At 43.7% G+C, this 14,219-nt stretch overlaps 1 protein-coding gene across 1 annotated transcript in view; it reads left to right on the forward strand.

Moving 5' to 3' along the window:
- The first annotated feature begins 5,798 nt into the window (after positions 1-5,798).
- The window catches only part of LPL (lipoprotein lipase), a 37,218-nt gene continuing 28,797 nt past the window's right edge, over positions 5,799-14,219 (forward strand). Inside the window, exon 1 of the mRNA XM_081944696.1 lies at positions 5,799-6,217. Within this exon, the coding sequence (XP_081800822.1) occupies positions 6,109-6,217 (109 nt within the window). The 5' untranslated portion in view covers positions 5,799-6,108. The remainder of the gene's footprint in view (positions 6,218-14,219) is intronic.

The following is a 14,219-nucleotide window of genomic DNA, read 5'->3' on the forward strand; positions in this document are numbered from 1 at the left end:
GAGAAAGAAGCCTAAGGTTTGGAGTGCGGAATTCAGGGGGAATGGCAGGAACAATAAACTTAAACATGTACCAGTAACTAATCAAGCGATGACACCTATCTACATGATATTGATATAGATCAGAGGTGGGTTGTTGCCAGTTTTACTTCCGATTCAGGTGCACAGTTCAATGTAAATTGTTCTTTGTGCTTGCGCATACGAGCTCGCTACTAAACCAGGGAACTGGGCAACCAGGGAACCAATTTGGGGGTGTGGCCGTCCTGGGTCACTGCTGGTTCTGTGACCCAGGTCTGTGGCACTACCAGTTCGGCCAAACAGGGAGCAACCCACCTCTGATATACGTAGATTATATGTACTAAGCCTACATAGGATGTATAAAGTACTCTAGATATAAGTACTTTATATACATAGACATACACCCACACAAACATATATAGTTTGATCAAATCATAAGCTAATTGCTGTTCTGTTAAATTTGACAATAAGGTTGTTTCTTGGAAAATACTAGTGGCTAAAAGAGTTTGTTTAAGAGATTGATTAGTGGATGTGACTGCATTAGTGATGAGATTTATGTTCTATTTGATGAGATAGGAATATAAGATGAAATGTTGCACTCAAGGAGGGAGGAAGGAGGGAGGGAGGGTGTAGGGCAGGGGTGTCAACCTTCCGGTCCACAGGTCAGAGGCATCACGTGTTGGCCCTGCTCCCACCTGGTTTAATGAAGGGGGGAAAAGTCCAGATATGTCATGATGCCCCCATGACACTGCAGGTTTGACACCCCTGGTAGAGGACAACTCACCGCAGGCCACTGCTACAGCCAACTCACCGTGGCCAAGTCACCATGGGACATTGGAACAACTCACCATGGCTAACTCACCATGGCACAAGAGTTACACTATTATCAAAGAAATGGTGGAATAGAATCATTAAGGAAGAAGACAAAGGGAAGGACAAAATGAAATGTGAATGCCAAAAATTAAAATGTTTTTTTTAAATAATTAATTTGAATTGTTGAATTGTCCCACGGCAAGTAAGCTGTGGCAAGTTGGTTATGACGAGTTGTTCAATTTGAGGGAGGGAGGGACGGAGGGAGCAAAGTTTGCATCTGATCCAAAGACACTGTCAGATTAAGGATTTTATAGATGGATATTGTTTCATTTTCAAGCACACTAGGCTTCGATATTATTGTAATAGTGAAGCAACATGATAAAAGTTGGCAGTCCATAGGTACGTAGAACAGGAGAACCTAACGTACAGACTTCAGTCTAATATAAATAATCATGCAACAGATTATTGAACAAAAGAGCTCACAAACTAGAACCAGGATGGACACAGAGGAATAGCCAACTGGAGAGAGAATGTGGGAAGGAAGGAAGGAAGGGTAGCTCTACTTAATTAGGATAAGGTAAAGGTAAAAGTTCCCCCTCACATGCGTGCTAGTTGTTCCTGACTCTAGGGGGTGGTGCTCATCCCTGTTTCTAAGCCGAAGAGCCAGCGCTGTCTGAAGATGTCTCCGTGGTCATGTGGCCGGCATGACTAAATGCTGAAGGCACACGGAGCACTGTTACCTTCACACCAAAGTGGTCCCTATTTTTCTACTTGCATTTTTTACAGGCTTTCAAACTGCTAGGTTGGCAGAACCTCTGATAAGTAACGGGAGCTCACTCCGTTACGCGGCACTAGGGATTTGAACCGCTGAACTGCCGACCTTTCTGATTGACAAGCTCAGCATCTTAGCCACTGAGCCACCCTGAGCGTCCCTTAATTTGGATACTGGGCCTCAATAGATTACTTTTCCTTCGATAGAAAAATAAGTTTAACTATGGCTGGATGGATGATTGTCCCCATAAACCAGGGGTGTCCAAACTTGGGAACTTTAAGACTTGTGGACTTCAACTCCCAAAATTCCCCAGCCAGCATGGCTGGCTGGGGAATTCTGGGAGTTGAAGTCCACAAGTCTTAAAGTTCCCAAGTTTGGACACCCCTGCCATAAACTACCATGAACTTCACTAGCTTTTCCCACCAGAGCAGCCTGATAATTAGTCAGTGGGGAAGAGATACCTGGTTACCAGTTTGTAATTGCAATAGGAAACAATGCATTGCTAGGGGGAAGAAGTCAGCCTCATTATCTCCAAGTAACCATTAGCAGGGAAATCAGTTATCTCAGACTGAATTGTTCAAAGGGAAAAGGAATACAGGCTTCCCACCCTCCTAGTGACCCTGTTTAAATCAGTGGTTTTTTTTTTTTGTTGTTGTTGTGGGAAGCCATCCAACTGCAAGTGTGTGATTGAGAATGTTGTGGAGGCTAAGAAAGTGATAATAATAATAATAATAATAATAATAATAATAATAATAATAATAATAATAATAATAATAATAATATATTTATTTCTTAGCCGCACCCTCTCCCGAAGGACTCGGGGCGGCGTACAACGAAACATTCGAAATAAATATGTAAACAAAACAAACATATAACAAAGGTACACTAAAACATACAGACATACAAAAGGAGGAGATCGATTGATAAAAACAATTAAAATACTGTATTTAAAACCCCTAGAAATTAAATGAATTAAAATACCCAGTTAAAAACCCGTCAAGAGCGATATGGTTAAATCAAAGTTGAGCCAGGCCAGCTGCTTGGAATAGGTGATCAGGAAACTTTGTATTTTGTGATTATCCCAATGCATCTTTCATCTTATATCCCTTTAAAGGTAAAAGGTAAAGGTTCCCCTTGCACATATGTGCTAGTCGTTCCCAACTCTAGGGAGCGGTGCTCATCTCCATTTCAGAGCTGAAGAGCCAGCGCTGTCCAAAGACGTCTCCATGGTCATGTGGCCGGCATGACTAAATGCCGAAGGCGCATGGAATGCTGTTACTTTCCCACCAAAGTCGTCCCCATTTTTCTACTTGCATTTTTACGTGCTTTCGAACTGCTAGGTTGGCAGAAGCTGGGACAAGTAATGGGAGCTCACTCCGTTACACGGCACTAGAGATTCGAACCGTCAAACTGCCAACCTTTCTGATCGACAAGCTAAGCTAACCTTTAGTCCCTACTAAAGATGGTCATGAACCCTGCCCTGCACTTCCCATATTTTGGGCACTATCACATGTCAAAAGGTAAATGCTTCCTAACTTTTTGATAAGAATCCCACCAAAGATTTCCTGGGGGGGGGGCAGGGGCCAAAAATGGCTGCATCAAAGCAACCACCACTTTATGTGTGTGTTAGGTATTTGGTGCTTTCTGAGCTTGGTGGTTTTCTTGTAGACGTTTCATTACCAAACTATGTAATATCATCAAGGCTAGCACTATAGACTACTTTGATAATGAAACTTCTGCAAGAAAAATTACCAAACTGAGAGAGCATCAAGGATGACACAGGTCAATCCTGAGCTACAGATATTTTCTTCTGCTGCTACTGGTGAGTTTTCTTGCTCCCCCACCCCCTTGCAGATGCTGGTGCCAAGTATATTTAATAAACTACAACTGTACAAAGGGAAAGGCAATGAAAGCAATATTTAATTTATTGTGTGTGTGTGTGTGTGTGTGTGTGTGTGTGTGTGTGTGTGTGTGTGTTTTGGAGGTCCAAAAAACCTGATTTAGATGTTTGGTTTTGAATGTTGAATACACTGAATGCAAGATTTTACTGCTGGATAATTCTTGTTTTAATAGGCTACTCTGAGTTCTACAATTAAGGTTCCCCTTTGAGAATATTGCAACATATCCTTGCCATTCTCATTATCCACTGGAAAAAGTTGTATTTTACATTATCATTAAATAAAAACAGAACCCCCTAATCTCACTTAGTTTGTGTTGCTAAGCAACATAACATCAGAGGAATTTTAAAAAATACGTTTGAAAAAATTGCCAAAATACCTCAGAGGAACACTAGTCATGCAAAACAAGGGAACTGCTTCAGGCATCAGATGCTAAAGAGGTGCCCTGAGAAGCTGGAGGCCAAACTTTCCTGCTGCATCCCACAAAGTAACTCAGCCATCTTCAGCTGAAGTTGTTGCCAAATTGTTGGTGTTGAAAAAACAAAACCCTAACTGCCAGTTTAAATTAATTTTCCACATAATAAGAGGGTAACATTTTGTCCTTTGCCCCAGGCAATAAAGGTCTTGGATTGGCTCTGATTAAATTCATTTTTCCCCAAAGGAAAGTGTGATTGCATTCTCTTTCTGATGAAACTGTATATAGGTCTCATTTTGGAGTGCAGAGATTGTTTTTTTTTTTTGTAAAAAAAAAAACTTTCCAAATGGGGAGCAAAGCTACTACGACCTGGGATAGAGATTGTAGAGCGAATTGCCCTTTACAAAATTTTAGGAGCAAGTTTGAACTGCATGCATCAGAGAGAGAGAGAAAATACTGGGAGGGATACGAAAGAATTCTAGAAAAAAAAGAGGGGGGGTGCGATTTTTCAAGTGAGGAAGATGGGGGTAGGCTGGAGACTGCATATTCCAGATTGTAGCAAACAGGAGGGAACTGTTACAGAAGCAATGGGGCAAATGATGTGATGAAACAACTTCTGTGAACTTTGATCTGGCAGATCTTCCTAGGCTCTTGCACATCCCCTCCTTATGGAATTGGGTTTACACAGAAAAGTTTCCTTGGGGATTCACCTTTAAATTTCTCAAGCACCAATAAGAAACAGTTGCACTGATTGCAAAGCAGAACTCTAAATGCCCCTATTTTTTCTGAAGTTTAGAAACCAGTAAATTAAACATAACATAGGAATAGTATTTTATGTCAGAGCAAGCAGATATTCTTTGCAATCCAGTACAAAATAAAAACGTAAGTTTATTCATCACTAATAGGAAATTACTTTTTCCAGAGCTGGGCAGGGAGTGGATGATAACTCCTAAGGTGTCCAATCTTGACCACTTTAAGACTCATGGACTTCAATTGCCAGAATTCCCCAGCCAGCCGGCCATGACACTTACCCATGCTGGCTGGGGAATTCTGGGAGTTGAAGTCCACGGGCCTCAAAGGGGCCAAGGTCGAACACTCCTGTCCTAGACTGAAGACTGTTACTGATTAGTAGATGCAAAACAAATAAACTTGTTCCCGTTTTACGAATTGGCGATTATTGTTTGAACATTAGCCCCGGAAACCAAAATAAATAAGAGCAGCACCTTATCCACCTTCAATTCGTGCCTGACTATTCACCTGCATCATCATCCCTCCGTAACGCTGAAACCGTGGGGAATACCTTTCGTGCAGCAAGCGCCCCTAAACCCACGAAGGCAAAAGGCCAGGGAGGACGTTTCGAATACGAAACTGGAAAAGCGATTCGGACTAGGCGGGAGCGCACTACGGGCGTCTCTTTAACGCGTTTCCGGGATTTAGCGCGGCTCCTGTGAGAACTCGGGGCAAAAAGCAACAAAACGCTGCTTCTTTAAAGAGGAACGGGCAAAGGCAAAGGCTTCGATTGCCCTGGCAGCTTTGTGCAACACCGTAGTGGCTCAGTGGCTAAGACGCTGCGCTTGTCTATCAGAAAGGCCCGGTAATTCGGTGGTTCGAGTCCCTAGTATAGGTCTCCTGCGTAAGCAGGGGGTTGGACTATATGACCTCCAAGGTCCCTTCCAACTCTGTTACTGTTTCTATCCTAGGTTGTGTGGAAAACTCCGTGGCTTTAACAAGAGAAAGGACTTTCTTGTGGAAATCCGTTCCGCGCGCAAGTTTCTGAACCGCGGGGCCGGCTCAACCGCTCCGGCTTGATGCGAAAGGCATCTCTGGAAGAAGAAAACGAGCAGCCGTCCATCCAGCCGGCTCGGCTCCAATGCCAGGGGCTACAAGGGTCCCTCCCTCCTCCCTCCACAAAGAACGCGCGAGATAAGAGCCAATAGGTGGGGAGCCTCATTTGCATATTTCTCCTCACGCACTTAAGGCGCGGGGGAAGAGGAGCCGAGCGCGGAGTTAGCGTCTCCCTTGCTCCTCCCGCGGACGCTCTCGCCCCCTTTCTCAGCTTGCTCGTCCGTGAAAACTTCGGGAAACTTTTTCTCGCCTCGTTCTTTTGCAACCAACGCTTTCCCCTTCTCCTCACTGCCCCGCCCGCTGCCTTCCCTTGTTTCTGTCCGGGGACCGGCCGCCTTTTCCCCCGAGCCATGTGTACTAGAAGACCAGCGCTCCGGGCAGCCCTGTGTATGTGGAGTTGCTGCTGCCTCGTCGCGCTTTGCGGGAAGTCGGCTAGCCAGCACATCGTGGCCCCGTCAAGTAAGTCCGCTTTCTGCTTGCCGCCCCGAGAGAGATCGCCTCGGCTCTCCCACGGAGGTGAGGCGGAAACGCTGGCGAGGCGAGGCTCGGGCTCGCCGTGGAAGGAGAAAAGGAACCGAGCCGAGACTGGAGTGTAACCTGCTGCCGGGGAACGCGAGGTCCCGGCAGAAAAGGAAGGAAGGGAATTCTCCCGAGGGGAAACGGAGCGAGGCGTACGACAAACGGAGAGTTTAATGGGCAGACGTTGGGTAACGGGGCCGGGAATTTGGGAGGGAGCGGAGCTCCTGACAAGGGCTGGTGGTCCCGAGACCACTATTTGCAAGGCTTGCGGACTGCAGAGAGGGCTTGTTTCGGGACATTAGTTCTGGGAAGTAGGAGACTAACACGAGGCTGTGTGAAAAGTAAAAAAGGGCAGAGCTAGTCACGTTCCTGAATGCAACCTATTAATTTTAACTCATTTTTAAATGTATTGTTCCATAAATTCGATTTGTTTTTTTAATTTCTTTTTAACTTTTGGGATGTGTGTTTTTTAATGTTCCACGCCGCCCTGAGTCCTTTGGGAGAAGGGCGGCATATAAATCCAATAAAAACAAAACAAAACAAACAAAACAAACCAGCCAGATGTAGTGTCAACCTCAGTGCAGTGGTGTATTAACCATTAAGCAGACTAAGCACGTGCTTAGGGCACCAGGCCCAAAGGGGGCACCACAAAGTTGAGAAAGAAAAACCAATGAAGATTTGTACAGTATGTAAAAAGGAGAGAGGGGGCACCAAGATTTGTCAGTGCTTAGGGCACCAGTGAGCCTTAATCCGCCACTGCCTCAGTGGCAGGGACTGAAGGGCAACCTGGCTGCCTCCTGTCTCTGCCTTCAGCCGCTGCGGAGAGCGGTGTGCCCTACCGAGAGTATTAACTTGGTATATTGGGGGGGGGGGGAACGCAGGGCAGGTGCACGAAACAGGTTCAGGTGGGTTGTATCAGGTTATTCTCAAGGGGGCGTGGCCGAGTGGGACCACCAGAAGAGGTGAGGAGGACGGCCCAACATTCAGAGGGGCGGGCGAGAGAGAGGGGCGTGTTTTCGTCAGAGCCCCCCCCAAACGTGGCGTCTCCCGGAGCTTGCAAGGAAATGTCTTGGAGCAACTTTGAGCGACGATTAAGCATTTTGCGTGTCGTCGTCCGTCCGTCCGTTCCCCCCCCCCCCCCTTCCGCATCTTTAGATTCGTTCGTTCCGTTGCTTAAAAGAAAAAGAAATGTTACGGGCGTTTCTCGTGAGGAGACTCGCGGCTTGCGAAAGCCCAAGGCCGGCGGCCGCTTCGGGAAAGGGACGGCTTCGTAACAGTTGGGAAAGCGGGAAAGCCTCGCCGAGGTGGTTTTTTTTGGGACCGTTTGCGGGCGGTCCGTTTGGCGCGCGTTTAGTTTTTGAGTAGCCACGGGAGGGTGAGGCGCAACCTATGCGGAGCCCGCGGCGTGTCCTTAGAAGGCCGACGGCGCTTCCTTCCGCCGGTACTTCCAAGCCTCTTGGCGTGTTTACTCCCGCGGCGTCAGGAGAGGCCAGCAGCGGCTCCGCCAGTACGCTTGCTGGGATGGAGGAGGGCGGGGAAGGGGCCCGCCGAAAGAAAAGCTGGGCTCATGCTTGATGACCGCTAGTAACTCCTCCGCTGAGGAGGCAGCCGGCGCAGGAATGCCTGGAACGTGGGCCAAGGTCACCCTGGTTCAGGGGGCTGCTACGAGCCGGGGGAGGGGGGCGAGCGGGCGAAGCCAGAGCCGGTCGAGAGCGCTCCGGTTCCTCCAGGACCAGAAAAGGCTGGGCTGGGCGCGTGGCGGCCTGCCGGATGAAAGCGCCTGGCACGGAAGGAGGCTTTTCAGGAAAGTTCTGCCTCCCGAGGAAAGGCGGCGGGAAGGAAGAGAGCAGCAGGAAGCGGTTTCCACACCGAATGGGACTTTTCTGGCGGCGAGCAAAAATAGGACATTAGGAAGCAAGACTTCCTTTACTTAGAACGGTTTCTCATACCTGTGTCCGCAATGGTTCTGTGAAAAACTCCTATAACTTTCTGCAAGAGCAAAAAGTCTGTGGAGATTCTCAAGTCCCCAAGCAAATATTCTGCCGGGGGTTATAAGAAGAAAAACAAAAAATTAAATCAAATGGTTTTCCAGTTGTCCCTGCTTAGCAGCCAAACATTTTTTGTTTGGATGCATGCTGTACTAATGCTTTCCAGTCCTTTCCCCTTATTTGGCCTTTTGAAAGAATGTTTTGGTCCCCCCCCCCCTTTTAAAAAGTTTACTTTCAAGATTATCTCCTTTCTCCCTCTCTTGGTAGTAAAATTGATTAGTTTTAGCAGAATAGAAACATATTAGGGAGGAGGTGCAGATGTTTTAACTTAGTTCAAGGTTAACGTGAAGTGTAGACTATACACAAGTTCATACAATAGGACAGGATAGTTGTGAAAAAAATAATACCCATTTAATGAATCATAAAACATGACTGCAAAACAAATTTATATAAAAACAGTATATAAAAATGGGATATAGGTGGTTTGTTCTCATTGGGCAGGAATTGGATGGTGAAGCACTAGTACAACCTCTCACAAATTAGAATCTACACAACTTTTACTGACACTTTTGTTACCTGATCCCCTATGTTGCAGATTTATTGCAATTTTTAACCTTACCTTGCAATGTCAGTGTAATCTAATATGTGTGAGCTGACTGGACTGATATTACTTCTCCACTTCACCTTTCTCCCAAGAAATATTCTGCAGTGTTATTGGCAATTTGGGTAACCTTACTCCTTCACAAAAAAATGCACATTTCAGCAATTTTTTAAAAGCAGCTGATATCCTCTGAATGCAGCAGCCTGAGAAGTCTATGTATTTTGTCAGGTTATCAGGATTTGGGAGCCATTTGCAATGGTGCCTCGAAAAAGTTGCTTACGAAAGAGTTTTGTGAAATATTGAGGTTTCCATCATCTGCTCTACTATAGAAGTCCAAAGAAATCTGTTAAGTTTTACTAGGCTTTCAGAAGTCATGGATAAGCTGAGGGCTGTTATCAGTGGGGTGAGGATATATGTACACCCTTGTGTGTGGAGATGGCATCAGGGATGGTCTATCACCATTGTGTGGTGCTAGTACTAATAGAAAGTCTTCTGTTATTACCTGGAATTACCACCATCACCTTGGTTATATCTTTGTGAATAATCATTAGCATTCAATTTAAGAACCATATTTAGGCAAGATTATATACCCAAGATGGCAAACCTATGGCACTTGTGCCTGAAGTGGCACGCAGAACAATGTCGCCTGGCACGCATAGCATTGCTCGTTCCTCTTCCGGGTTTCTGGAGGGCATGTGCACGTGACAATCAGCTGGCCTTTGTGTGTGCGGCAGTGATGGAAACTGGAAGAGCTGATCTTCCATTTTTCAGCATGAGCATGTGCGCTGGCCAGCTGATCGTCACGCGCATGCACGCCAGTAACCGGAAGCACATGCGTGTTCTAGAAACCAGAAGTTCATTTTATGGCACGCGCATGCCCCCTGGGCAGCTCCTTCCGGGTTGCATCCCAGACAAGTGTGAGTGCACACGCTCCATTTTCGGCACTTGGTGCTGAATAGGTGCGCCACCACTGTTATATACTATCCATGATCATAGGTCTCTAACATGATCTTTTACATTCTTCACAGTGTAGTTATCACCATTATAACTGAATCTATCTACTTTGCTGCTGGTCAGCCTCTTCCTTTTCCTTCCACCTTTGCCAGTTGTTAGAGCTTTCTCAAGAAGGCATGCAGTTCTCTGCACATCCTGATACACTCATGTAAAACAATAGTTTTATAAGCTGCACTTACTTCCAATTGTCTTCTGGGTGGAGTCCAAGGTCACTTTTAGGACTGACTATCTCCAGTGGTTTCTGTACCTCCCACCAGATTCAATGGACTGAGCATTGTTATGTTGTCAGTCTCCTCTGGTTGGACCTTAGAGATACTTTTCTGTTGTTTTTCCACAGGCATTATGTAATTGGCACCAAGCATTTACAATTAATAGTATGCCCCTATGCTTATTATGTAGTAAGGATGCATTTTGCTTACAGAATGGCACTGTATTGTGTGTTTAGTTTACTTTGCTCTTGTTTTTATTATCAGTTATCCTAGAATGATAATTATTAATTATAAATTATAATTATAATAATAATAATAATAATTATAAATTATATTATAATTATAAAGTCTTTAAATTCATGCATTTCAGTGACTTCTGTCTATAGGATCAAGTTAGAATCAAGGCACGAACAGTTTGTATCTGCTTACTCTGCCACTGGACTTTTACATAACCAATGTACAGTGTATGTATAATTGAAAAATGAAAAGATTGTGCCCATTTGATTTTGGAATTTGCCTATTCAAGATTTCACATTCATATGGATTTGAAAGAGTATGTTCATATAATTTGAATGCACCAACATACATTCTTTCTAATCTGCTGAATGCTTCTTCATATCACTGCATTGTGCTAGCTTTTATTTATTTATTTTATAAGTCCTGCCTATTTCACCAGCTGCCTGAAGTGAATAGAAAAGTATCATACATCACTTCTAACATTCCATACTAAGCTGGGATTGTATACATTAAAACATCAGAAACTGGGAATAAGGGAGATGGGAGTACTTTAGTTAAGCACAGAAAATATGCAAAGGTTTTCATAATCCCTTTTGCAAATATATCAACTGCAAATAAGTTAAGCACCATTCCTCAAGGATTAGTTTTAGTTGGTTCAACACCATACTTCACTTGGTGGACTTTTGTTCCTAATTAATAGAGCTAAGTGTTAACAGCATTATACACTATTAATTGGAGAATTGGATTCACCAGGATCTTGTATTTTGCAAGTTATATAAATTCTGTTTACTAAGTTGGGTAAGTCTAATTAATGAGAGTACTCTGCAGAAAGTTGACAGTAATTTATGTGACGTGTGATATACTCTCATACTATGACAAAATGCAACATATTTTTCAGCATTATACAAAGAGACTATGTAGGCTCTAAAACTGACTTTACTGTAAATTAGAGGGTTATGTAAAAAACTTTGATCAAGAATTTAGTAAGCCACCTGCATAATGTCATATTTAAAACAATTATAGTTCCTTATGAAAATTTAAATTAGTAATCACTGGACTGCTCTTATATATGTTGCTATTCCTCAAAAAGACAACTACCATATGTAAAACTTTGAGATATTAACCTTTCACAAACTTTGTAATGTGTATACAGTACTATCTTGTCTTTAGGACAGGAATCTTAAAACTGTAGTCCTTTTTCAGAGAAATCCTCTCACTTTTCTTTTCCTGTTCAGTTTATTAAACCCCCAAGCAACATTATTTTGTTTCATTATAAGTAGGCTGCTGAGTTTAATAATATAATAAATGCAAATAAGAAAAACTTACTTGTGATTAATACCATAGCATATAGAAGACTAAGCAAATGTAGAATGTTAGTGCTTTATTGCCACAGTTATGGAATATATTGTAAATCAGAGACAAGAGGGCTGTTTTTATAGAGGCATCAATGTGGAAAACTGCTTTAGGCTTTCTTGTTGCTCATGGAAGCATTATTTTCAGCAAAAGACCTGGGCTTTAGGTAGTCCTCTGAAATCTTCATTGGACTTTGTAAACAGGTACTATAGCTGGATATTAGAAGAAACAAAGAAATTTCCGTTTTCTTGCTAGATCAATCATACTAGTCTTCCTAGATCAAAAGCAGATTTTAACTTGATGTCATTTCTTAGCATATTCTTGATTTTACTCCAAGATGTGTACATAAGAAAGTCTTAGCTCCTCTACCAATGTTTTTCTCCCTCCGTGACTTGGGATTTGGTAGTTAATTGTTCTTTATTGTAAAATATATGTAAGGGTTGCATCTTGAAAGCTGCAATAACTTTTCCCTTTTTATAAAATACACATACATTCAGACTTAGTTTGCAGATAATCTAAGCCAGGTGTGCTTTAATTACAGTTTGTAGAATATCCCACAAATGACAGGACTTGTGTTAATCCAAGACAAGTGACTCGGAAATTCAGCCTTTATTTGCAGCCTGTCATGTCAGTTTCATTAAACTAATAGGGCGACATAGGAAAGCTAACTTTGATTTAAGTAAAAAAAATAAGGAGACAGATTTTCTGGGTGTGAAAGGTTTTGAATGCAATATTTAAAAGTATAGTTTGTATAAGCAACCACATATGCAGGAAGTCTAGTAAATTTTCTGGGTATGCTTATTTAATTTGAACAGTGAATGCGGAGACTGTTTCATATGGTTATATGGAACCATACTTAAGTTCTTTCATTCCAATGCACCTATCTTGGTTGTGTCTAACGTCTCACTGATTTCAGTAAATCTGTTCTTGATAAGTGCTTAGATAATTGCCTCCAATCTGGATGCTCCCTGAATTCCCTATTCGGTGTAGCTATTGATAAGAAAATTGAAGTTCTGAATCTGGGGAGCTCCCAGTTAAGACAACGATATCATAGATTCAGTTATTTCTGTAAATCTTGATTTTGGTTGAAGTTTCTGTTCTCAGCTGACACTTTCAACCGTCATAAATATGAGTCAGTTGCCAAGCGGCTGAATGTTGATCACGTAACCATGGGGATGCTGCAATAGTCGTAAGTGTGAAAAATGGTCATAAGTCACTTTTTTCAGTACTGCTATAACTTTGAATGGTCACAAAATGAACTACCCATAAATCGAGGACTACCTGTATTTGAAAATACAATTTTCAAATCAGCCTCTGGCAACTTCATGAATGTATCCATGTATTTCTTTTGACAACAGTGTGGAAATGATTTGTCAGTGTCTTTCCTAGATGTGCTTTTGAATTCAGCCTGGTCTACAACTCTATGGTTGTCTGCAAGATCCATCCAGTCCTGCTTAGTTTCCAGTTCTACACAAGATCAACCAGGTGTAGCCATCTGGTCAGATCCAGTGACCTTACATTTAGGACCTCTGGGGGAATCAGTGCAAAAGCTTAAATGTTGCAATGATTTGTTGTAGCTCTTCAGGATGAATGAACCAGTGCATTGCATCAGTAATTTTCAATATCCTTTCTAGTATGTTTGCATTTATAAGAGGCAGAAGATTGCTTTATGGTACTGCAATCAGACAGCCTTTGACGAGTGTGGCTGTCTTTTAATCCAGGAAAGACAATCTCAGGAAGATAACTTATATACTGCTTCATAGTGCTTTAAAGCCCTCTCTAAGCGGTTTACAGAGTTAGCATATTGCCTCCAACAATCTGGGTCCTCATTTTACTCACCTGGGAAGGATGGAAGGCTGACTCAACTTTGCCTGTTGAGATTCGAACTGCCAAATTGCAGTCAGCAGAAGTAGCCTGCAGTACTGCATTCTAACCATTGTGCCACCTCAGCTCTTATTGGGCAAAGGAAGATAGATTCCAATGTTTGAAAACCACTTTCCTGTAAATGGATAACTTTACTTACCTCCCACTGGACATACATTTTTAGTTTGCTGAAGCAAAATTCGACTTGCAATCCTTTCAAAGTTCCCTGTTGAAATGTCAAAAAATTAAAAGCTAAAGTTTAGACCTATAGTCTACTGCAGTGGTGGGTTCCTGCTGGATCGCACCGGATCGCGCGCGCTCCCTTTCAGCGCTCCACCTGGCTTGCGCGCTCCCTTTCAGTGCTCCACCTGGCTTGCGCGCTCCCTTTCAGCGCTCCACCTGGCTCTCGCGCTCCCCTCCGGCGCTGAAACCGGAAGTACAGTCTTGCCCCGCCCCTGGCGAAGCAACGACGCCTGCCTGTGCTCCACCAGCTCGGCTGGGAACGGAGATGTTTCTCTCCGCTCCGCTGAGGAAACATCTCCGTTCCCAGCCGAGCTGGTGGAGCGCAGGCAGGCGTCGTTGCTTCGCCAGGGGCGGGGCAAGACTGTACTTCCGGTTTCAGCGCCGGAAGGGAGCGCGAGAGCCAGGTGGAGCGCTAAAAGGGAGCGCGCAAGCCA

Source organism: Natrix helvetica, assembly GCF_964273705.1.
Source record: "Natrix helvetica genome assembly, chromosome: 2".
NCBI lineage: Eukaryota > Metazoa > Chordata > Lepidosauria > Squamata > Natricidae > Natrix > Natrix helvetica.